The 24,976-nt window shown below is 40.9% G+C and overlaps 1 protein-coding gene across 1 annotated transcript in view; it reads left to right on the top strand.

The window, feature by feature from the left end:
- TADA2A (transcriptional adaptor 2A) overlaps positions 1 to 24,976 on the top strand; it is a 46,070-nt gene continuing 21,094 nt past the window's right edge. Inside the window, exons 1-6 of the mRNA XM_079724782.1 lie at positions 1 to 91; positions 8,234 to 8,340; positions 9,708 to 9,767; positions 19,012 to 19,103; positions 22,714 to 22,871; positions 24,078 to 24,166. Coding sequence (XP_079580908.1) covers positions 67 to 91; positions 8,234 to 8,340; positions 9,708 to 9,767; positions 19,012 to 19,103; positions 22,714 to 22,871; positions 24,078 to 24,166 — 531 coding nt within the window. The 5' untranslated portion in view covers positions 1 to 66. The remainder of the gene's footprint in view (positions 92 to 8,233; positions 8,341 to 9,707; positions 9,768 to 19,011; positions 19,104 to 22,713; positions 22,872 to 24,077; positions 24,167 to 24,976) is intronic.

Here is a 24,976-nt window from a genome sequence, read left to right as displayed (position 1 = left end):
CGGAAATCTCCTTGAAGGAGCCCTACATTGAGGAAGATCAAAGCAGCAGTCTTTGCCAACTGGGGAATGGACCGTTTGAGTTCCTTTAGCAGTAAGTACCATGGGAACAAGTCCCAGGTGAATATTAATAGCAAACTGAAGTGGAAGTTGATCAAAGAAGAAAAATAAGCACTTTGAAGATGAAGCCATGTGAATCTGATCCTAAAGGAATGAGTATCAAATCAGAATAAAATCAACCACTACTACTGAACACATGATACAAAACTGAGCACATGACACTCAAGGTCTTATAAGAAAATTAAGCTCAGGTGGGCCATGCATAATATGATTAACCCGTAGTTCGACTTAAAAAAAAAGCAGTTGAATTTCTCTTTAGAATCAATAACATATTTCAGGCGCCTTGGTAAGAAATAATGTCAGTGGTAGAATAAAGGAAATGCTCCTGCCCCTGGTTTTTTGGCACTTGTATTCTAAGAGTAAACTATAGTACAGTAATAGTGCAGAGATTTATAGCATACATGTGAAGTAAATCCAGGCAGCCACAACTATGGAGGAAAAAATACACTTTTTCTTTTCTTCTGAAGATAAGAGATTTGGCAGAAATAGAAATCCATTGTTAGATGTTAGTAGTGTCCCAGTGAGAAGAATCAGAAAGTCACTTTTGGGGTGTTTCCTCCTCAGCAGTTTCTTCTCCTCCCTTCCTTCCTTCCTTCCTTCCTTCCTTCCATTTACTTATTTTGCTTTTGGCTAGGCCAGGTCTTAGTTGCAGCACGTGGGACCTTTTAGTTGCGGGACGCAGACTCTTTGTTGTGGCGTGCATGTGGGATCTAGTTACCTGACCAGGGATTGAACCTGGGCCCCCTGCATTGGGAGCACCGAGTCTTACCCACTGGACCACCAGGGAAATCCCTCAGTAGTTTCTTAAAGGGGCTCTAATTTACTCTCTCATCAGGCTCCCTATATATATTTAGGACAGAATGGAGTCTTCCAATACATCTAGTTCAGATCTTTCATTTTTCACTCAGGGAAAGAGCCTAAATGAATTATCCCCATGCTGGGGGTGTAAACTGAAACCACTCTCTCCCCCTTTTCAAAATAATTAAAAATTAAAAAAAATTTTTTTTTTGAATATTTTTAAGCTAAACTTTAAAATTTTTATTTGGAAATAATTTCAAACTTACAGGAAAGTTGGAAGAATAAGAATAGTACAAAGAATATCCATACACCTTTTGTAAACCTTTTACTCTATTTTCATAGTTCTCTAATCTATAAATATACATATTTATTCACATATATATGTATTTATAAGTAGATATACATACCCCATATTTTTTTTTCAGAATCTTTTGAGGGCTTAGGGACATACCTCATGGCCCCTAAGTACTTTAGTGTTTATTTCCTGAGACTAGGGATATTCTCTTCTAACTTCAGTACATTCTAGCCTCAGTAGAGTTGCCAACTTTAGTAAGTATAACACTGATAAAATACTTTCATCTAACCTGCCATCTGTATTCCAGTTTTGTCAGCTGACTCAATAATGTCCTTGACGATGTTTTTTTTCCTTCCCATACAGGATACAGTCAGGGTTCAGGTCTTGCATTAAGTTGCTGTCTCTTTAGCCTCCTTTAAACTGAAACATGTCCACAGCCTTTGTCTTTAGTGATTGACACTTTTGAAGAATGCAGCCGCTTTCTCCCCTTTTTAAAACTAGAGGTGTCTCATTCTGGGTTTGTCTGGTCTTGCTCTGGTCCTCATTAGCGATGTTAATTTTGAAAACCCAGTCAAGGTGTGCGTTTGAGTTCTTCACTGTTTAATGTCTATTTTTTCCCTTGCGTCTAATAAGCAACCCATAAGGAGACACTTTGAGGCCATAAAATATCCTGTTCCTCATCAGAAGTTCTCCCTAGTTAGCATCCATTGATTTTTTTTTTTTTTGCGGTACGTGGGCCTCTCACTGTTGTGACCTCTCCCCGTTGCGGACGCACAGGCTCAACGGCCATGGCTCACGGGCCCAGCCGCTCCGCGGCATGTGGGATCTTCCCAGACTGGGGTACAAACCCGTGTCCCTTGCATCGGCAGGCGGACTCTCAACCACTGCGCCACCAGGGAAGCCCCATTGATGAGTTTTGCCTGATCCAGTCTTTACTACGATGGCCGCAAAATGATTTTTTCCCCCGCATCCAGCACTCTCTCCATATTTACTAGTTAGCACTTAGCATTCTACTATAATCAAGAGACCTCCTGTTTCACTTATTTATTATAAGTATGCACGCATGAATTCCTCTATTTTTAGTGGTTTATAATTCATTATCATACTTACTTTGGTTCTCAGATTGTCCTAATTTGACCACTGTGAGCCCCTTCAAGCTGGCTCTTGCAACCTTCTGACATGCCCCATCGCTTTTTTGAGCATCTCCTTACATTTTGGCATGGCTACATGTTCGAGGTGCATCTTCTACCTCCCATGCCCCAGCCCTAGAATCAGCCACTTCTCTGAGGAGCCCTTGGTCCTTTTAGAAAGGAATGACATTAGAGACCAAGATATGGCCATTGCTTATTTCTACTAGAGCATCTTGGCATCTGGGCCTTTTTGGCCCACAGCGCTGGGAAATACATGGTAGGTATACGCTACGTACATATATACCAGTATATGTACATAGTTGCACATACATGCATATATCCATAGATGCACTTTCTTAGAAATCATGAGTTCACACTGATAACCTCCAGTTCATCTTCCTAGGCTCTTTTCTTGACCCCCCCACCCCACCACATTCCTTGTTTGTGTGTCCTTTCCTCAGTGAAAACCCTGGCTCCCAGCATTAGCACTATTATTCATTTGCTCAGTCTTTTAATACATCCAGAATTATTTCAGAATTGCTCTGTGCATACCACTACATAACACAGACCCACTTCAACAAGTTCAGGATTTGTTTGCAATTCTCGGCATCACCCAAGACTGAAGGTCTGTTGTTAAATGTTCATAAGTTACCTGGATTGGTTCTTTTTTTCCCCCTCCTCATTGTGGCTATGGTATTCCTTTGAAATACTTTTGGGTTCATCTGTTCGTTCTGCTTTCAGTTTTCCCTTCCCATATTTAGTGGATTAATTTTCTAATTTGTAGAACATAAGTATGCTTCCAAAAGTCAAAGCTATGCAAAAAGTTATATTTGGAGAATTGTTGCTCCTTCCTAGGTCTCTTCCACTCCGTTCCATTCCCCCCCAACCCTTTGTAGGTATCCAACTTCATTGTTTTCTTATTTACCTGTCCTTTATTTCTTTTTGCAAAGACAGACAGATGTGTATATGTTTTTGCTTTTGTTTTCCCTAATTTTTTCCTGAAAAGGTAGCATACTGTGTATGCTCTTTTGCACCTTGCTTTTTTCACTTAATTGTATCTCCTGGCAATACGATGCTGCTTTATAGAGATTGTTATTTTTTTATAGTTGCATAGTACTCCATTATGTGAATGTACCATAGTTTGTTCAACTACTGTCCAGTGCTTGGACATCAAAGTAGTATTTTGCAGTTAAAAAGAATGTTCTAATGCATAACTTTATATTGTTGGAGGTGTATATTCAGGATAAATTCCTAGAAGTAGGATTTCTAGGTCCAAAGATAAATGGATGCATTTATTTAGATACTGCTAAATTCCCTTCTGTAGAAGTTGTGCCATTTTGCATTCCCATCAATATATGAGGATGCCTATTTCCCCACAGTCTTCTTAAGAAAGTATATTATCAAGCTTTTGAATTGTTGCCAATCTGATGGGTAAGAACTTATATCTCAGTGTAGATTTCTCTTATTATGAGTGAAGTTGAATGTCTTTTCATGTTTAAAGTCCATTTTATCTCTCTCTTTTTTTCCTAATTATCTCTTCGTGACTTTCACAGTAGGATTTTTGGTCTTTTATTTTCCTCTCAATTTTAAAAAGTTCTTTCTATATTAAAGCTGTTAGCCCTTTATGATATGTTTACGAGTATTTTCTTCTAGTTTATTTGCTTTTTTAACTTTGCTTATGGTGTTTTTCGCCAAAAAAGAGCTTTTTGTTTGTTTTGTTTAGTCAAATTTATTACTCTTTTATTGCCTCTGAAGTTTGAATGATGGTAAAAAGTCTTTCCTTCCTCCTAGGTTACAGAAAAGTTCTGGAATCCTTTGTGAAGGACACTTTGGCTATGTGTATCAGAAACCCTCTGTACACGCAACAGTTCTAGTTCTAGGAAAATAGAAATCCTGAGGAACAAATTGTGAACTGTTATGTGTACAGGAACGTTGATCTCAGCATTTTTTATAATAGTGAAAAACTGGAAACAACTTAAATATCCACCAATAGGAAACTGGTTAGATTAGTGGTTCTCAATCTTATGAGACCCAGTGATTTCTTTTTATAATGTTTTTAAAGCCCCTTTTACTGTTCGGAAATGAAATACATAGATAATATAACATATCTATGCCCATGATTTCAAAGAAAAATAATGCCCTAGGACTTCCCTGGTGGCACAGTGGTTAAGAAATGTGCCTGCGAATGCAGGAGACACAGGTTCAGTTCCTGGTCCGGGAAGATCTCACGTGCCATGGAGCAACTAAGCCCATGCGCCACAACTACTGAGCCCGTGCTGTAAGCCCACGAGCCACAACCACTGAAGCCCGAGCGCCTAGAGCCTGTGCTCTGCAACAAGAGAAGCCATCTCAATGAGAAACCTGCACACCACAACGAAGAGTAGCCCCCACTCGCCACAACGAGAGAAAGCCTGTGCGTAGCAATGAAGACCCAACACAGCCATAAATAAATAAATAAATAGATAGATAGATAGATAATAATAATGCCCTAACTATACTATAAAAGATAAATAAAAGATTTGTAATAAATAATGTAATTTATAATAATATGTATCAATATGTTTAGACATTACAGTGGAAAACATAATGCCTTTAGTCAGATGCTTGTACCCATAAGTCAAATCACTGTGCATATTACAACTACAAATGCACAGTGATTCACGTGTGTTGTATTGGTGATGACTCAAATACCACAAGCTTGAATAACTCTTAGTAAAGTTCTGAACAAAACAAGGTAGAATCTCCTCTTGACGTAATGCAGTTGCCTTCCTGGAAAATTCAATACATATTAAAACTGTCAAAAACATTTTGTTTTATTTAGTATGGAATTATGTTCCAGGTCATGTAATTATGAGCAAGTTTTCACCTACTTGAACGTCTGGTGGGACATTTGAAAGTTGTGCAGGAGACTGACCAATTCTTTGTTGTGTAGGAATATCTTGAGTGTTGAAAGATATCTAGCATCCCTGATCCCAGCCTGCTAAGTGCCAGTAGTGCTCCCTAGTCATTGTGGCAACAAAAAAGCATCTCCTCAGATGTCCATAATGCCTTCCTAGGAGGCAGTTGAAAACCATTAGGTTAGATTAAATAGATAAAATGGACTATTATTCATCCATTAAAAACAGTGAGGAAGATCTATGTGTACCATCATGAAAGATGTTGACAATATATTATCAAGTGAAAAAACAGGCTATAAAATGTATGGTATCCCACTTTTGTTAAAATATACACACATGTACATAGAAGAAGGGCTGGAAATCAGCATGTTGATGGAGGATGACTTATACTTTATACTTTTTATTGTCTAAAATTTTTGAAACCATAAATTGGATTTTTATAAAATAATTTTATCTTTTTTTAACATCTTTATTGGAGTATAATTGCTTTACAGTGGTGTGTTAGTTTCTGCTTTATAATAAAGTGAATCAGCTATGCATATACATACGTTCCCATATCTCTTCCCTCTTGCATCTCCCTCCCTCCCACCCTCCCTATCCCACCCCCCTAGGTGGTCACAAAGCACCGAGCTGATCTCCCGGTGCTATGCAGCTGCTTCCCACTAGCTAGCTATTTTACACTTGGTAGTGTATATATGTCCATATTACTCTCTCACTTCGTCCCAGCTTACCCTTTCCCCTCCCTGTGTCCTCAAGTCCATCTTCTACGTATGCATCTTTATTCTTGTCCTGCCCCTAGGTTCTTCAGAACCTTTTGTGTTTTTTTAGATTCTATATGTGTTAGCATACAGTATTTTTCTCTTTCTGACTTAGTTCACTCTGTATGACAGACTCTAGGTCCATCCACCTCACTACAAATAACTCACTTTCGTTTCTTTTTATGGGTAATATTCCATTGTATATATGTGCCACATCTTTATCCATTCATCTATCGATGGACACTTAGGTTGCTTCCATGTCCTGGCTATGGTAAGGAGAGCTGCAGCGAACACTGTGGTACATGACTCTTTTTGAATTATGGTTTTCTCAGTGTATATGCCCAGTAGTGGGATTGCTGGATCATATGGTAATTCTATTTTTAGTTTTTTAAGGAACCTCCATAGTGTTCCCCATAGTGGCTGTATCAATTTACATTCCCACCAACAGTGCAGGAGGGTTCCCTTTTCTACACACCCTATCCAGCATTTATTGTTTGTAGATTTTTTTTTTCCCTGCGGTATGCGGGCCTCTCACTGCTGTGGCCTCTCCCACCGCGGAGCACAGACTCCGGACATGCAGGCTCAGCGGCCATGGCTCACAGGCCCAGCCGCTCCGCGGCATGTGGGATCCTCCCGGACCGGGGCACGAACCCGCGTCCCCTGCATCGGCAGGCGGACTCTCAACCACTGTGCCACCAGGGAAGCCCTGTTTGTAGATTTTTTGATGATGGCCATTCTGACTGGTGTGAGGTGATACCTCATCGTAGTTTTGATTTGCATTTCTCTAAAAAACAATTACTTCTTGACATGAGGGTTTAAAAACTCTTTAGGTCAGTCATTGGCCAATTTTTTGTTGTTATTGTTGAAGAAAGTTTGAGGAAAGAAAAGCAAGCTCATATCATTAAAAGAAAAGGATGTTAGGGCTTCCCTGGTGGTGCAGTGATTGAGAGTCCGCCTGCCGATGCAGGGGACACGGGTTCGTGCCCCGGTCTGGGAAGATCCCACATGCCGTGGAGCGGCTGGGTCCGTGAGCCATGGCCGCTGAGCCTGTGTGTCTGGAACCTGTGCTCCGCAACGGGAGAGGCCACAAGAGTGAGAGGCCCGTGTACCACAAAAAAAAAAAAAAAAAAAGGGGTATGAGAAAGAAGGTAATTTGGTAAAAATTGACATTTAATATAAAATAATTTTTGTTCTTCCATGTCAAAATTTTAAATGGGAGAAGTGGGGTAGTTGCTGTTCCACATGTTTATTTTGAAGCTGCTGCCAGAAAGATTACCTTTCTTTCCTCTGTCATTTTTTTCTCCAGGTGTTCATTTAGAAGCAAAAGAAAAGAACAATATCACCACTTACAGGAGGGAAAGGTGCCTTGAAGAGTGTTTCTTGGACTTTAGGAAGGAAAATGCTATTGCAGAATGTGAGAAATTCTGCCCCAGGCCAAACAGATTAAATCCCTCCTCTACCTTTAGAGCCTGTTTTCTTAGACTTCTGTTGATCACAGAGAACAACTCTGCTAGGTTGCCCTGACTCAAGAGTGGCAGAGTTTGGGGCAGCCAGGGACACACACATCTGTATTTTTATGACTTTAGAGAGTTTGGATTATACTCCTTGCCTTAATATTGCAGAGACAGTACTGTCATTAGAACTGGAGGAAGGTCTGCTCCGTTCTCTGCTTACTGTGGGAGAAAGGGAGGGAGCTGTCCTGGGTGTAACTCCCAAATCAAATATAAAGTAGTACATCCCAAGACATGTTTAAAGGGTTTTTCTTTACCAACTTTTTATTATGAAAAATGTCGAACTTAATAGAAAGTTGAAAGAACAGTACAGCAATTATTGCCCATTACCCAGACCCAGCAGTTATTAACATTTTGTCAGATTGGCTTTATCTATAACTATATATGTGTTATGTAGGTATGTGACATTATTTTCCCCTGGGAAAATAAATTGTGGGCATTATGAAACTTCCAGTTAAAACTTGTGTTTGTAAATTTCTCTGCAGGGGCAGTATCTACTTAAATGCTATTTAAAATAGTAGATACACTGCAGGTAGGAACAAAGCTGCCCTGAAATAAAAAGGAACATAATTTTTGTTTTTTCTTATTTGGAATGAGCTCATCTTGTCTCCATGAACTTTTCAGCACAGCTTACTACCTTGTGTAATCATTTGCAGATTTTCACCTTCTCGCATTTAAGATAATCATAAGGTGTTTTGAAGCTATTATATTTTTCTTTTTGTTATAGATGATCCCTCTGATAAGCCACCTTGCCGAGGCTGCTCCTCCTACCTCATGGAACCTTATATCAAGTGTGCTGAATGTGGGCCACCTCCTTTTTTCCTGTGCTTACAGGTAACTCTTTAAGGGGAGGCTCGCCTAGTTTTATGGATATAGTAAATTCAGAGATGACTATCAATTGCTCAGAGGACCATACCTTATTAAGTCTATTTTTTTCCAGTCAATATTGAATTACACATTTTACCAGTGAAAAATTGGAGAACAGAGCAGGATGGATGAGATAGACTGTTGAATATTCCACTTCCCTGTATCAACCTAATGCTGTTTTTACCAGTAAATTTCAAGTATTGGGACTACAGGAAATAGAATTGGAGGATTATTCCTTTTGATAGCACCTATGACACTGTTTTTTGTCTTACTGAAGAGTGATGTTTGGGCAGGTGACAAACCAGGGAACAAACTATTTCATCGATGATGGTGGTAATAGCAATACTAATGATAAGTGCTGGGCTTCCCTGGTGGCGCAGTGGTTAAGGGACATGGGTTTGGGCCCTGGTTCTGGAAGATCCCACATGCCGCAGAGCAACTAAGCCCGTGCGCCACAACTACTGGGCCTGCACTCTAGAACCCGCTAGCCACAACTACTGAGCCCGCGTGCCACAACTACTGAAGCCCATACACCTAGAGTCCGTGCTCTGCAACAAGAGAAGCCACTGCAATGAGAAGCCCGCACACCACAACGAAGAGTAGCCCCCGCTCACTGCAACTAGAGAAAGCCTGTGCGCAGCAACGAAGACCCAACACAGCCAAAAATAAATTTTTTAAAAATTGTTTAAAAAAAATACTAATGATAAATGCTTACTCTGTGCCAGGCACTATCTTGAGTACTTTGCATGAATTAACCCTTAAATCATAACTACAACCCTAGGAAGTAACTATGATTAGTATCCCTGTATTATAAAGGAAACTCAGGCAAAGAGAGGTTAAATAATTGGCTCAAGGTCACACAGCAAATACCATATTTTATCAGATCCAAGATGCTATTGATTAAAAGAAACATCCCAATTTCAGAAATGTTAAAGTGTAAAAATGGCTGATGGAAGTTGTAATATACTTTTTATTATAAGATGAATCCACATTTCAGAGTTTTAAAATATGAAATAATACATGTCTTAGAATTGCTGAAATAAGCTAAGAGCCAGGATTCAAATTTAGGCAGTCTGCTTCCAGGGCTTATGCTTTTATAAAAGGAGAAGTTGTCCTAGGAAAAAGTCTTTTTTTCAGATCATTGTTTTTCTCTATGAGGGCCATTGAAAGGCTGCGATCATGAACTTAACCTTCCTGTTGTGGCTGCAGACAAGACTAAATGAATTCTTAAAAACTCATCACAAGAGTAAAATACCCCCAAGCCATCTTTTATCCTTTAAGAAAGCATTTCAAAACGTAGCTTTTTGGTAACTTAATTTTCTTTTCTTTTGCAGTGTTTCACTCGAGGATTTGAGTACAAGAAACATCAAAGTGATCATACTTACGAAATAATGGTAATGATGAAGTTGTAGGAATTTCCCTTCATTTTCAAGTATTATACTGGGAATTAGTCTTTTTTTTTTTCTTCATCTGCAAGTATCTCACTTTTTTTCGCCCACTTCTGGATTAGGTAATCATTGTGTAATAAGCTTTTTAGGGTTTTATGGATCTTCTAAGGCATTTAAGTCCAAAAAATCATTTTATATACTCAGATTTTTGGTTTAAATTAGAAGGAATTTAAAGGAAGTGCTTTTTGAGATATACTAATATAAGGATCAGAGGTTTGTGGTTTTCTAAGTTCATTGACAAACATGTAGTAAATGTGTTGTCGCTGTGTTTGGCTAATGGTATTTTTATGTGGTTTTTGTGGGCAGTGGTGATATTTATATCTGGCACTCCACCTCCCCAGCCTTGGGGAAATTAGTTACCCTTGGAGAGTTAAGTTGTAAAATGGATGTAGGGTGAATAACATAGTAATATACAAAATCATTTTGAAGAGGTAGACTGACTTATAGGCCAGAAAAAGACTTGGCTGTAATTTGATTGTTTGCCACCTCTAAAGAAGGAATGAGAGGCAGATGTTGGTAGTGTCCTTCCAATATCTAGCCAGAGGAACGGGCACTTTAATAAGCCAAAGTGAATATCTGGCATGCTTGACAGGTGTATATACAGTACCTTTGTCAGTTATCAGAGCCTAGCTCCTAGTTCACCAAGTAGTTTTCTTACATTTGGCCTCCCATGTTGTTTTTCTTACAAGAAGGAATGCTGGTTGGGCATCTACTTGACAGTAATTTCACATCATGGGTTAATCCATTGATACATGTGATAGTTTTCTCTTGCTGCCGTAACAACTTAACCAAAAATGAAGGAGCTTAAGACAGCACAAATTTATCATCTCACAATTCTGTTGGTCAGAAGACCATTAGACTCAGTGGTTTGCTCCAGATTCTGTAAGGCTGAAATGAAAGTGTTGACCTGTCTGGGTTTTTATCTGGAGACCCTGCGGGAGAATCCACTTCCAGTCTACTTCCATTCTCATTCAAGTTGTTGACAGAATTCACTGCCGGGAGGTTGTAGGACTGATGCTACTGTTTCCTTATTAGTTGTTGGCCAGGGCTTACTCTTAGTCTCTAGAGGTTCCTGGCCCCCATTCTCAATATTCAAAGCCAGCAATGGCAGGGAGTCCTTGAGGGTTACTGATGAAATGCTTGGCGTCTCTCTGACCTCTCCTGGTTCATCTCTCCTGTGCTGAATCTCTCTGACTCTTCTGCCTCTCTCTTCTACTTTTAAGGGCCATGTGATTATATTGGGCCCACCAGCATAATCTCCTTATTTTACAGTCAGTTGATTAGTACCTTAATCCCATTAGCATAGTCCCTTCATAGTAATATCTAGTTAGTGTTTGATTGAATAATCAGGGGACAGGAATCTTGGGGGCACTGGGGGACATCTTTAGAATTCTGTGTACCGCAGCGCTGTAGCATATCTACTTCAGTCTCTTAAAAGTTTAGAAAGGGTAACTCAGCATCTCCAAGTCTGATTATTTATGAAGTCTTATTTAAGTGAGTTTCTGGGCCTGTAATGCTGAGAGTCAGATCCTGGTCCATGATGAATTAGTCAAAGAAATGCTCCTTAGTAAGAGTTCTTGGCAGCCAGCTGTCTAGCCTTCCCCTGCCTCTTTCTAAACACCCTCAGTCTTCTAAGTAGTATCTTCACTAATTATAAGATTTGGAATACATTTTTTAATATTAGACTTTGTTTTTTAGAGTTACAGGTTCACAGCAAAATTGAGTGGGAAGTACAGAAATCTCTCTGCCCCCACAAATGCGTAACCTCCCCAAGTAGCAACCTCCCCCACCAGAACTGTACATACGTTATCATTGACGAACCTACATTGACACCTCGTTATCACCCAAAGTCCATAGTTTACATTAGGATTCACTCTTGGTGATATACATTCTATGGGTTTGTAGAAATATATAATGACATGTACCCACCAGTATAGTATCATACAGAGTAGGTTCATGTTCCTAAAAATCTTCTGGTGTTCTGCCTGTTCATCCGTCCCTCCCCCCAGCCTCTGGTAACTACTGATCTTTTTACAATCTCCATGGTTTTGCCTTGTCCAAAATGTCATATATTTGGAATCATACAGCGTGTAGCCTTTTCAGATTGGCTTCTTTCACCAAGTAATATGTATTTAAGTTTCCTCCATGTCTTTTCTTGGCTTAATAGGTCATTTCTTTTTTCGCACTGAATAATATTCTGTTGTCTGGATGTACCACAGTTTATTTATTCATCCACCTACTGAAGGACATCTTGGTTGCTTCCAAGTTTTGACAATTAAGAATAAAGCAGGGCTTCCCTGGTGGCGCAGTGGTTGAGAGTCCGCCTGCCGATGCAGGGGACACAGGTTCATGTCCCAGTCCGGGAAGATCCCACGTGCTGCGGAGCAGCTGGGCCCATGAGCCATGGCCGCTGAGCCTGCACGTCTGGAGCCTGTGCTCCGCAACGGGAGAGGCCACAACAGTGAGAGGCCCGCGTACTGCAAAAAAAAAAAAAAAAAAAAAAAGAATAAAGCAGGGCTTCCCTGGTGGCGCAGTGGTTGAGAGTCCGCCTGCCGATGCAGGGGACACGGATTCGTGCCCCGGTCTGGGAAGATCCCACATGCCGCGGAGTGGCTGGGCCCGTGAGCCATGGCCGCTGAGCCTGCGCGTCCGGAGCCTGTGCTCCGCAACGGGAGAGGCCACAACAGTGAGAGGCCCGCATACCGCAAAAAAAAAAAAAAATAAATAAAATAAAATAAAATAAAAGAATAAAGCAGCTATAAATATCCATGTGCAGGTTTTTCTATGGACATGAGTTTTCAGCTCCTTTGGGTAAATACCAAGGAACATGGCTGCTGGATCACATGGTAAGAGTATGTTTAGTTTTGTAAGAAACTGTCAAACTGCCCAAAGTGGCTGTACCATTTTGTCTTCCCACCAGCAATGAAAGAGAGTTCCTATTGCTCCACATCCTCGTCAGCATTTGGTGTTGTCAGTGTTCTTGGTTTTGGCCATTCTGATCGGTACATAGCGCTGTCTTGTTGTTTTAACTTGCATTTCTCTGACAACATATGATGTGGAACATCTTTTCATATGAATAATTTTTTTCCCTTTTGTTAATTGCAAAATGAGTGAACGGCTGGGGGAGAGTATGGTCAAAGTAGCTGTGGCTTTGAGTTCATTTCACCAGGGTTATCAGATCTTCAGAAAGTTGGCTTATTCTGCCTAAATTCACATAAGAATGCCTAGAAGCAGAATACAAATTTATTCATTTGAATTGTGAAAATAATTCCTTAAAGGATAATTCAGTATAGTTTGGGTAGATTGAAGTTATCCACTGCCGGAAAGCTGACCATGAGCTCTCTTCAGCTGTTCTGGGCACCATCCCTTCTGCATAATGCTGACGGCACGAAGTTTCACTCCAAGTCCACCTAACTCTGCAGATTACTTCATCCTTTTCTCACATATTCTACACCCATAAAACACATTTCAGAATTCTGTCCTTTATTTTGTAGAGCTCTTGGAGGTTACTAATACTTCCTTTTTTCTGCTAGTCTTTATCTGTTCCCAGATAAGGAAAAGAAGAATCTTTCCTTCCGTAGGAATGATGACCAAATTTTGCTTTTCTACTCACGAAGCCACTAAAAACTTGATTTTTTCTCTTTTTTTTTCTTTTTGCATATGAAGCCTCAGAAAACTTTAAATGGTTTTCAGTACTTTTGCCATCTCACGGTGCTGTATTTTTGGAAGTTACTCATGCTGTAGTGGGTGGTGCATTAATCAAGATTTCTGAGTTCTTTGCCTATTTTTGTCTTATAATTCTTAGAACCTTGAACAAGTCAAGACACCTCTTTCAGCCACACCCTTTATACCAGTGATTCTTAAACTTTAGTGCATAAGAATCACCTGGGAGATTCTTAAAATTATAGATTCCTAGGCCTCACTGTTAGAAATTCTGGTTCGGTAGGGCCAAGATTGGGTCCAGAAATTGAATAATATTGATTCAACTTTAAGAAAAACTGACTTATGCCCATTTATTTTTTGGTGTAGAAAGTCTTTCTGGTTTATCTCACAGTAAAGTTGGTGAGGACTAATTAATATTCTAAAATACACTTTTAGAAATAACAGGCTTTTCAACTATGAGTTGTCATATTTACTTGTATTTATGGTACTTTCCAGATTGAGTGATTATTTTGAATTTAATACAGACATAGACTCTGAAATTTCTCTTTCGGATCTCGTATCCGAAATATCTCATGTGAGGCATATTCCTAGTATGTGCTCAGATAAAATATATTGCTTATTAGTAATGTAATTTCACAGATCACAGATTTTTTTGCCATTAACAAAAGATAGAACAATTTCTAAATGCCCATGTGATCTGAGGATGTCTTGTGTCACTTTTTTTTTTTTAACTTAGTAAATTTCAAGCATATACTAAAATACAGAAAATGGTGTTTCAGTTATCTGTTGCCCCTAATAGCTGCCTCAAAACTTCATGGTTTAGGGACTTCCCTGGTGGCGCAGTGGTTAAGAATCTGCCTGCCAATGCAGGGGACACGGGTTCGAGCCCTGGTCCGGGAAGATCCCACATGCCATGGAGCAACTAAGCCCGTGCGCAACAACTACTGAGCCCACGCTCTAGAGCCCACGAGCCACAACTGCTGAGCCCACGTGCCGCAACTACTGAAGCCCGCGCATCTAGAGCCCATGCTCCGCAACAAAGAGAAGCCACTGCAATGAGAAGCCCATGCACCGCAAGGAAGAGTAGCCCCCGCTCGCCACAACTAGAGAAAGCCCGTGCGCAGCAATGAAGACCCAACACAGCCAAAGATTAATTAATTAATTAACAAACAAAACAAACAAGAAAGCTTCATGGTTTAAAATAACAACCATTTTATTATCTCTCACAGTTTTGTGGGTCAGGAATTCAGATTGGCACCATGAGAGTAGCTTTCATTGGTTCCACATGGTGTGCTGGGAATGGAAGTCCAAGGGGGTTTTTTCACTTTTAGCACCTCAGAATGCCTTGAGTTGGTTGAACTGGAACATCTTAACTGCCTGAGGCCTTTGGTTCCTCTCCAGGTAGCCTTAGGGCCTCTCTCTCTCCATGTGGCCGCTCCACGTGGTCTTTCCAGAAAGGAGGCTAGAATTCTTATGTGGTGGTTCAGGGCTACCAAAGGCAAAAAAGTAGAAGCTGCCAGGCCTTCTTAAGCAAGTCACAGGTTCAGCCCATATTAAATGGGAAGGGACCACATGAAGATGTGAATTCTAGAAGTTCATTGGGGGCCACCATTGTAATCAACTACCACATATAGTGTAATAAATTCCCATATACCTGTCACTGGTTCTTAAAATTACCAACTCATACCCTATCTTGTTTCATCTAAACCCGTACCCCTCCAGCTTATTTTGAAACAAATTCCCTAGATATTGTATCATTTCATCTGTAAATGTCTCATTAGGTCACTCTAAAATTTTAAAGTAACAAAGGTCACTTTTCACATTTCTCTAATCATCTCAAAAAAGCTTTTAAAAAAAAACTGCTCTCTTCTCCACACCTGAAACAATGACTATTCTGATTTTTATCACCATAGATCAGTTTTGCATATTCTAGAACTGCATATAAATGGATTCATTCCGTATGTACTCCTGTTCTGGTTTCTTTCATTCAGCATGTTTTTGAGATTTATTCAAGTTGTATATAATAATAGTTCATTCTATTTTGTTACTGAGTAATATTTCATGGTATGAATATAGCACAGTTTGTTTATCCATTCTCCTGTTGATAGAGACTGGGCTTTGCCTAGTTTGGGGCTATTAAGAATAAAGCTGCTGTGAGGGACTTCCCTGGTGGTCCAGTGGATGGGATTTCACCTTCCAACACAGGGGGTCTCGTTGGAGAGCTAAGATCCAACATGCTTCAGGGCCAAAAAACCAAAACAAGACAGAAGCCATATTGTAACAAATTCAATAAAGACTTTAAAAATGGCCCACATCAAAAAAAAAAGAAAAAAGAAAAAAGAAAGGGACTTCCCTGGTGGCGCAGTGGTTAAGAATCCGCCTGCCAGTGCAGGGTACACGGGTTTGAGCCCTGGTCCGGGAAGATCCCACATGCCGCGGAGCAACTAAGCCTGTGCGCCACAACTGCTGAGCCCACGCTCTAGAGCCCGTGAGCCACAACTACTAAGCCCACAGGCCACAGCTACTGAAGCCCATGTGTCTAGAGCCTGTGCTCCGCAACAAGAGAAGTCACCGTGATGAGAAGCCCATGTACTGCAACGAAGAGTAGCCCCTGCTTGCCGCAACTAGAGAAAGCCCGTGCAACAATGAAGACCCAATGTGGCCAAAAAATAAATACATAAATAAATTAATTTTTAAAAAATACTTTAAGAAAGAAAAAAAAGAATAAAGCTGCTTTGAACATTTTTGTATAAGGCTTTCTATGGACATATATTTTCGTTTTTCTTGGGTAAACACTTAGGAGTGGAATTGCTGGGTCATAAAATAAATGATTATTTAACTTTTAAGAAACTGTCAAAAAGTTCCCTTAAATGGTTGTATCACTTTACACCTCAGCTAGCAGTGTATGAGAGTTCTGATTGCTCCACATGCTTGCCAAGTTTTGTTATTGTCATTTTCTTCATCCTCATATTCTAGTGGGTATCATGAATGTGTAGTGGTATCATCATTTTTCTTTTACCTTTTACAGTGCTATTTGGAATTTAGATATGGTCCATACATTCCAATTGATTGCCTCATATATTTATCCTGTGGGTTCTCCCTCTCCTTCCCCTCCTTCCCTCACTCTTTCTCTTGTTTCATATAGTTTGTTTAAAAACCTGGGTTTATCTTATGGATGTTAGTGCAGTCTAGATTTTGCTGATTAACGTGTTCCTCTGATTTCTGTGTTTCCTACAAATTAGTAGTTAATATATACTGGCTATATCAGATTCATTCATGATCATTGTTTAGATCTTTTCTTCTGGAATTGCAAAATACATAGTTATCTTTCAGTTCTATCACTCCTTTTAATTTATGAGATTAAATAATTCTATAAAAAGAAATTTCATTATCTGCGTGGTCACCCTGAGGTAAAGTTTGTACAGAAGGGCAGGATAAATTATTTCCATTATTTACTAGTTTTGAAAGTATGAGTTGGTTCCCTGGCATCCTCTAGATATTTAGAAGGTTTAATGTGTTGTAATCCTTTGCAGTTCTTATTAATGCTCAGAATGTTCCATTTTTGGTCAGTGGGAGCCTCTACAAGTTGACCTCTGAATCCTTTTGACAGGACTCTTTTCATCTTTGAGAGTTTCTTTGCTCTCCAGTGTAACGAAATGTTCCAGTCTCATCTTGTACATTTCCTACCCAAACCTGGAATTGCCTTTTTCTTCAAGGAGCCCTGGTTCCTTTAGTGGGAAATTGTATTTAGAGACCACATACTGGGTGCTAGAAGTGTTCATTGCTACTGGGTTAGTCATTTTTTCTAGACCTTTTCATTGAACAGCGATAGGATTTTTTTTTAATTTCTTGTACAATTTTTAAAGGTTACACGTCATTTACAGTTATTACAAAATATTGGCTGTGTTTCCTGTGTTGTACAATACATCCTTGTAGCCTCTCTTACACCCAGTAGTTTGTACCTCCCACTCCTCCACCCCTGTATTGTGCCCCCCCACTAGAATCACTAGTTCTCTATATAGGAAATTATTGTTTTAAGACAAATACAACATGAGTTCATACTAAAACTTTCTTGTTTTTAAATTTTATTTATTAATTTATTTTATTTTATTTTTTTGGCTGCGTTGGGTCTTCGTTGCTGCGCGCAGGCTTTCTCTAGCTACAGCGAGTGGGGGCTATTCTTTGTTGCAGTTCCTGGGCTTCTCATTGCAATGTCTTCTCTTGTTGCAGAGTATGAGCTCTAGGCACGCGGGCTTCAGCAGTTGTGGCACGCAGGCTCAGTAGTTGTGGCTCGCGGGCTCTAGAGTGCAGGCTCGGTAGTTGTGACACACAGGCTTAGTTGCTCCGCAGCATGTGGGATCTTCCCGGACCAGGGCTCGAACCCATGTCCCCTGCATTGGCAGGTGGATTCTTAACCACTGCACCACCAGGGAAGTCCCCATACTAAAACTTTGAATTCAAATAACAAGACTACATGGTTTTACATAGCCTCATAGATCTTACATCTCTTTTTTTTCCCCAAGCTCCAAGTCCCACTGCGCAGTGACACCAATACAGTTACTTATTTGCTTTACCCCACAGCATGTCAACATGTAATAATCTCAGAATAACCACCAACACTACTTGAAAACAGTTTAAGATTTTTTTGGCAGTTCCTTTTACTTTTAAGGTATATTCTACTAGAAATATTTGGTCAAGTTACTGTGTTTTAAAGTCACTTGGGCTTGTTTCTTCCTGTGTGATTATGCCTTAAAATTAATTCATGGCTTTATTTGTTACATTTTGCTTTTGATTCTTATGATTTTAAAATTTAATAGTTAATGTACAGTATTTATGTTTTCAAAGTCAAGTCTACAAACAAGGAATATTCAGAGAGGTTCAGCTTCTATCCTTGTCCTTTCCACCCTATCTCCTCCCTCCCTCCCCATAGGTAACCTTGGTTTTAATATATGGTTTATTCTTGCATTTTAAATGATAGAAATAGGGGCTTCCCTGGTGGTGCAGTGGTTGACAGTCCGCCTGCCGATGCAGGGGACACGGGTTCGTGCCCCGGTCCGGGAAGATCCCACATGCCGTGGAGCGGCTGGGTCCGTGAGCCATGGCCGCTGAGCCTGCACGTCCAGAGCCTGTGCTCCGCAACGGGAGAGGCCACAACAGTGAGAGGCCCACGTAACGCAAAAAAAAAAAAAAAAAAAAAAAAGATAGAAATATACATATTTGTATTCCTATCTTTCTTAGCTAAATGGGAACATACTATGATACTTATATTTACCTTTTTGCTAAGTTTAAAAAACATATATTTCTGCCTGAGTTACAGTGGCATTTATGGTTGATAATATTTGTTGTAGACTCTTGTAGCTAATGGTGGAAGTAGAGGTGGGGGGCTGTGGACAGCTAATAAGAATGTACTTTAGGCACCTCTCAATACCATGAGAATGACAGCCATTTGACTATAATTAGGATTACATTTGGGGTTGCTGGGTTCCATTTCTGTGTCTGTTCTTAGGCCAAACTTTTTCTTCCTTAGACCTCAGATTTTCCTGTTCTTGACCCCAGCTGGACTGCTCAAGAAGAAATGGCCCTTTTAGAAGCTGTGATGGACTGTGGCTTTGGAAATTGGTAAGAGCTTGGGAGTAAGGGTTCTCATGTGCTAGTGGGCTCCAAAAAGAAGGTGCTGTTGAGGGTAAAAGGAGGAGTCTCAGAAAAAGGAGTTTGCTTAATTCAAAAAGAGACATGTACCAAAATGTTCATAGCAGCCCTATTTACAATAGCCCGGAGATGGAAACAACCTGAGTGTCCATCATCGGATGAATGGGTAAAGAAGATGTGGCACATATACACAATGGAATATTACTCAGCCATAAAAAGAAATGAAATTGAGCTATTTGTAATGAGGTGGATGGACCTAGAGTCTGTCATACAGAGTGAAGTAAGTCAGAAAGAGAAAGACAAATACTGTATGCTGACACATATATATGGAATTTAAGAAAAAAAATGTCATGAAGAACATAGGGGTAAGACAGGAATAAAGACACAGACCTACTAGAGAATGGACTTGAGGATATGGGGAGGGGGAAGGGTAAGCTGTGACAAAGTGAAAGAGGGGCATGGACATATATACAGTACCAAACGTAAGGTAGATAGCTAGTGGGAAGCAGCCGCATAGCACAGGGAGATCAGCTCGGTGCTTTGTGACCGCCTGGAGGCGTGGGATAGGGAGGGTGGGAGGGAGACGCAAAATGGAGGGGATATGGGAACATATGTATATGTATAACTGATTAAATTTGTTATAAAGCAAAAAATTAAAAAAAAAAAAAAGAAAAAGGAGTTTGGGGGCCATATGTTGCTTTTCTATTGACCCATGACTTAGAGACAAGTCCTCTTCCCCTCTGCACATTATTTTCCAAGGCCTAAATGCCTCACAGGGCTATGAGATGTTTAGTGGTCCATGACTGGACAGCTCTAAAGGGCTGCTTTGGACATATCCACACAAGGAAGGTTGGTTATTCCTTTCTGAATAGTGGGGAAGTTTAGACTTATTAGTTATTGCTCCTTTCTGATTTCTGAATTTTTCTTGGCTGTAGATGCCCTCGTCATTTAAGTGAGTCAGACTTTAGACAGCCATGGCTTACCTGAGATTCAAGTTTGACAGACTGCCTATCCTCATTCCCTGTTTTTAGCTTGTAGGTACCTGCAAGAACTGAATAGCACTCATGGCTGTTGCCATGTGAGGCGACACTGCTTACTAATAATACCACCACTTTCATTTTTACCTTTTGGGAGTACTTTCACACCGATGATTTCATTTTGTGAACCAGATAGCAGAGGCTTTTTTTTTTTTTTTTTTTTTAGTGATTTTATTTATTTATTTATTTATTTATTTTGGCTGAGTTGGGTCTTGTGTTCTGCGGGCTTCCCATGGCGGTGGCTTCTCTTGTTGCGGAGCACGGGCTCTAGGCATGCGGGCTTCAGTAGTGGTGACTCGTGGGCTCTAGAGCGCAGGCTCAGTAGTTGTGGCTCACGGGCTTAGTTGCTCCGCGGCATGTGGGATCTTCCGGGACCAGGGATCGAACATGTGTCGCCTGCCTTGGCAGGCGGATTGTTTTTTTTTTTTTTTTTTGTACGCGGGCCTCTCACTGTTGCGGCCTCTCCCGTTGCGGAGCACAGGCTCCGGATGCGCAGGCTCAGCGGCCATGGCTCACGGGCCCAGCCACTCCGCGGCATATGGGATCCTCCCGGACCGGGGCACGAACCCGTATCCCCTGCATCGGCAGGCGGACTCTCAACCACTGCGCCACCAGGGAGGCCCGGCAGGCGGATTCTTAACCAATGCGCCACCAGGGAAGTCCCAGCAGAGGCATTTTTAAATCTATTTTGTTCATGAAGAATCTGAAGCTTAGGGAGTTAAAATGACTTCTTACGACCACATAGTTTATTAGTGAAGGGCCCTTAACTAGCTCTTCCTTGTCCTGACTTCCTAGTGTAGATAATCTATCCTGATGTTAATAGAATATACTGTGCTGCCTCCCTTACATCCAGGGCCTTGAAGAAGGAGAGTTGAGTTCAGTTCACAGTTTGCTCGTATCCATTCATTGAACGTTTATTAAGTATCATAACATACTGTTTACTATGGGAATACCAAGGAAGATAGGAAGAGTGACCATTCGCTTGCTAGTCATCTTTGGCCTGGTTTTTCGCTTTTTCTAACCGTAAAACAGGCTAATCCTCTTGGTCCTCCTTCCCTCTCAGCAAAGACCACAAAAAGACCATTATTTCTCTTGTCTGCTGTGGGTAAGACACTAAGCTTGGTGGTGAGGACGCTAGAGCCAAGAATTATGACATGTATCCTGACCTCAAGAAGCTTATAGTCTAGTAGGGGAATCAAAATATATGTACAGATGATTCAGGTACACAAAGCAGAGCATAGTAATGCCTTAGGAGAAGGACAAGTGAAGTACTGTGGAAGAGAGAAGTTGAGAGCAGACTTGGAGAGATTTCACCTGTACCTTTCCATCATCTGGGCCAGGAGTCAGAGGTCTTAAGTAAAAATTAAGTGGCTTTGTCACTTATGTGCTTTGTGTTCTTAAGCTAGTTTCTTAATCTCTTTGGGCCTCATTTTTTCATCTGTGAAACTGAGATAGTAAATATACAGTTAATACTAGGATTTATTTAAATTATGTTGTGAATATTTCTAGCTGAGAGCTTGGTCTGTCACGACAGCTCTAGTAAAGAAATGTTTGTTCATGTGAAGTGTTTTGTAAACTATAAAACATGTGAATATAAAACTACTCTTGGGGCTTCCCTGGTGGTGCAGTGGTTGAGAGTCCACCTGCCAATGCAGGGGACATGGGTTCGTGCCCCGGTCTGGGGGGATCCCACGTGTTGCGGAGCGGCTAGGCCCGTGAGCCATGGCCGCTGAGCCTGCGCGTCCTGGAGCCTGTGCTCCGCAACTGGAGAGGCCACAACAGTGAGAAGACCGCGTACTGCAAAAAAAAACAAACAAACTACTCTTAATGTACATTTTGAATGTTCTAAAGTGGCTTACTGTTATTTATAGCAATTCTTTCGGTGGAGCCTAGCTTACATATTTTCTAGTGGTCTTCCTTTCTTTTGGTAGAAAGGAAAGGGCTTTTTATGTTTTTATTTTTTTGGCCACGCCGTACAGCATGTGGGATCTCTGTTTCCCGATCAGGGATCGAACCCGCACCCCCTGCATTGGAAGGGCAGAGTCTTAACCACTGGACCGCCAGGGAAGTCCAGGAAAGGGCTTTTTAAATATTGTTTCCGGGCTTCCCTGGTGGCGCAGTGGTTGAGAGTCCGCCTGCCGATGCAGGGGATACGGGTTCGTGCCCCGGTCTGGGAAGATCCCACATGCCGCGGAGCGGCTGGGCCCGTGAGCCATGGCCGCTGAGCCTGCGCGTCCGGAGCCTGTGCTCTGCAACGGGAGTGGCCACAACAGTGAGAGGCCCGCGTACCGCAAAAAAAAAAAAAAAAAAAAAAAATACTGTTTCCGAATCTCCAAATAGCGGGATCTGGAACATCAGGTTGCACCAGTGCTATGTTTATATTTGTCTCAATGTTCTGCTGATAGCTCCATGATACCAGTTCGGAGGTGTCAAGTTCCAGACGTTATATAGGTAGGACTTAAAATATGGAAAGAACAAACCATGCTTTGACCATTATGTATAGACGAAAGCACTACTTCCTTCTCTCTTTTTCCACACTCTAGGCAGGATGTAGCCAATCAAATGTGCACCAAGACCAAGGAGGAGTGTGAGAAGCACTACATGAAGCATTTCATCAATAACCCTCTATTTGCGTCTACCCTGCTAAACCTGAAGCAAGCAGAGGAGGCAAAAACGGCTGACACAGCCATTCCATTTCACTGTAAGTACCTCCCTGTATCAGTAAGAGAGTCCAGTATTTAGCTCATTATAATTAATCATCTCAGTGTTAAGTCCAAGAAGCAATTTGTTATTTTTCTTCACTTGGTTGTGGTAATAATAGCGAACTCTTCTTTTTCTTTTTTTTCTTTTTTTATTTCATTTTTTAATTTTTTTAATTTTTTTTTTTTGCGGTACGCGGGCCTCTCACTGTTGTGGCCTCTCCCGTTGCGGAGCACAGGCTCCGGATGCGCAGGCCCAGTGGCCGTGGCTCACGGGCCCAGCCGCTCCGCTGCATGTGGGATCTTCCTGGACCGGGGCACGAACCCGTGTCCCCTGCATCGGCAGGTGGACTGTCAACCACTGCGCCACCAGGGAAGCCCATCGTTTTCTTTTTTTTAAATCTCATGTGACTTAGGGACTCATGGGTCTTCTAACAAAACATAACTAAACCCATGATGAATTATAAATGGACATCTTTTCTGAATGACTCCCAGAGCACGAGTAATGAAATATGAATGTTTTTCTTTCCCCGCCTCTTTCCTCATACTCTCTGGAAACAGTTTCATAGGTGACTAACTCAAAACCTGATGATACCTCCTATTTGGATAGCCCTTTGGATGTTAGCACTTTGTTCTCAAATGCCTTAGACCATTTCTTCCTCATGGCAACCCAGTGAGACAGGCAGAGCAAGTGCTTTTGTTTTGCACACAAGGAAACTGAGATTCAGAAAGGTTAAATAATTTGTACAAGGTCATGGGACTAGTGGATGTTACAGTAGAGCCTGGACTCAATTCTGGCTTACTCCAAATCCAGTGGGGGTTTTTGCCTGTCAGTTGGATGGGATTTGTAAATTGAGATTGGTCCTAAGGGGTAAGGGAGCTGAAGCAGACAGGGTAAATACTTAAGTTCTGTAATACTGAAGAAAAGATCCTTGATTTTCTTTCATATTAGGAAAGCAAAAATAAGAGGGAATTTCTGTATTTACTTAGAGGATTCCCTAAGTCTTAGTTTCCAAGAAATCAATTTGTTTCCATTAATACTTTATCTTTTTTTACTTTTTCTTTATAAAAATCTCTTGCATTTTATTTATCCTCTCAGACACTTTCTCCAAACAAAAATATTTCAGAGTCTAAATGAGGACTTTCTTTGTATCACTTTTTTATGCCAGTATCTTATTAAGTAACTAAGAAAAACTAAATTCTTTCAGCTACAGATGACCCTCCCCGACCTACCTTTGACTCCTTGCTTTCTCGGGACATGGCAGGATACATGCCAGCTCGAGCAGATTTCATTGAGGTAAGAGAAACTTGTTTTTGTTTAGGATGAGGCTATATCTCTTACCTATAGGTTCCATACCAGTAAAAAGAGACTTTCATAGCACTCTAACTTGTCGAGCCACATTTTCTCCATTTGAGTGCCTTTTTCTCATTTGTAAATAAATATTTCTTTTAGAAAGGTAAAAGTTCTTCAGAGCAAAAACTTATTTCTTTTTTTTTTAATTAAATTATTTTATTTTATTTATTTTTATTTTTGGCTGCATTGGGTCTTCGTTGCTGCGCGCGGGCTTTCTCTAGTTGGGGGGAGTGGGGGCTACTCTTCGTTGCAGTGCGCGGGCTTCTCATTGCAGTGGCTTCTCCTGTTGCAGAGCACGGGCTCTAGGCACCTGGGCTTCAGTAGTTGTGGCACATGGGCTCAGTAGCTGTGGTGCATGGGCTTAGTTGCTCCACAGCATGTGGGATCTTCCCAGACCAGGGCTCGAACCCGTGTCCCCTGCATTGGCAGACAGATTCTTAATCACTGTGCTACCAGAGAAGCCCCAAAAACCTATTTCTTAAGTTTCATTCCACATCTAGGGGTTTTCGAGGTTGTACTATATCAAGGGGTTGGCAAACTTTCTATTAAGGTCCAGATAGTAAATATTTTAGATTTTGTAGACCATAAATTCTCCGTTGGAACTAAACTTTGCCATTATTATGCAAAAGCAGCATAGATAGTAGTAAACAAATGAGCATGCCTGTGCTCCAGTAAAACTATTTACAGAAATAGGCAGTGGGCTGAATTTGGTTATAGGCTGCAGTTTGCTGACCTCTGTGCTATATTCACAAG

Source organism: Hyperoodon ampullatus (assembly GCF_949752795.1).
Source record: "Hyperoodon ampullatus genome assembly, chromosome: 19".
NCBI classification, from domain to species: Eukaryota; Metazoa; Chordata; class Mammalia; order Artiodactyla; family Ziphiidae; genus Hyperoodon; species Hyperoodon ampullatus.
This window is presented reverse-complemented; position numbering and strand designations above follow the sequence as displayed.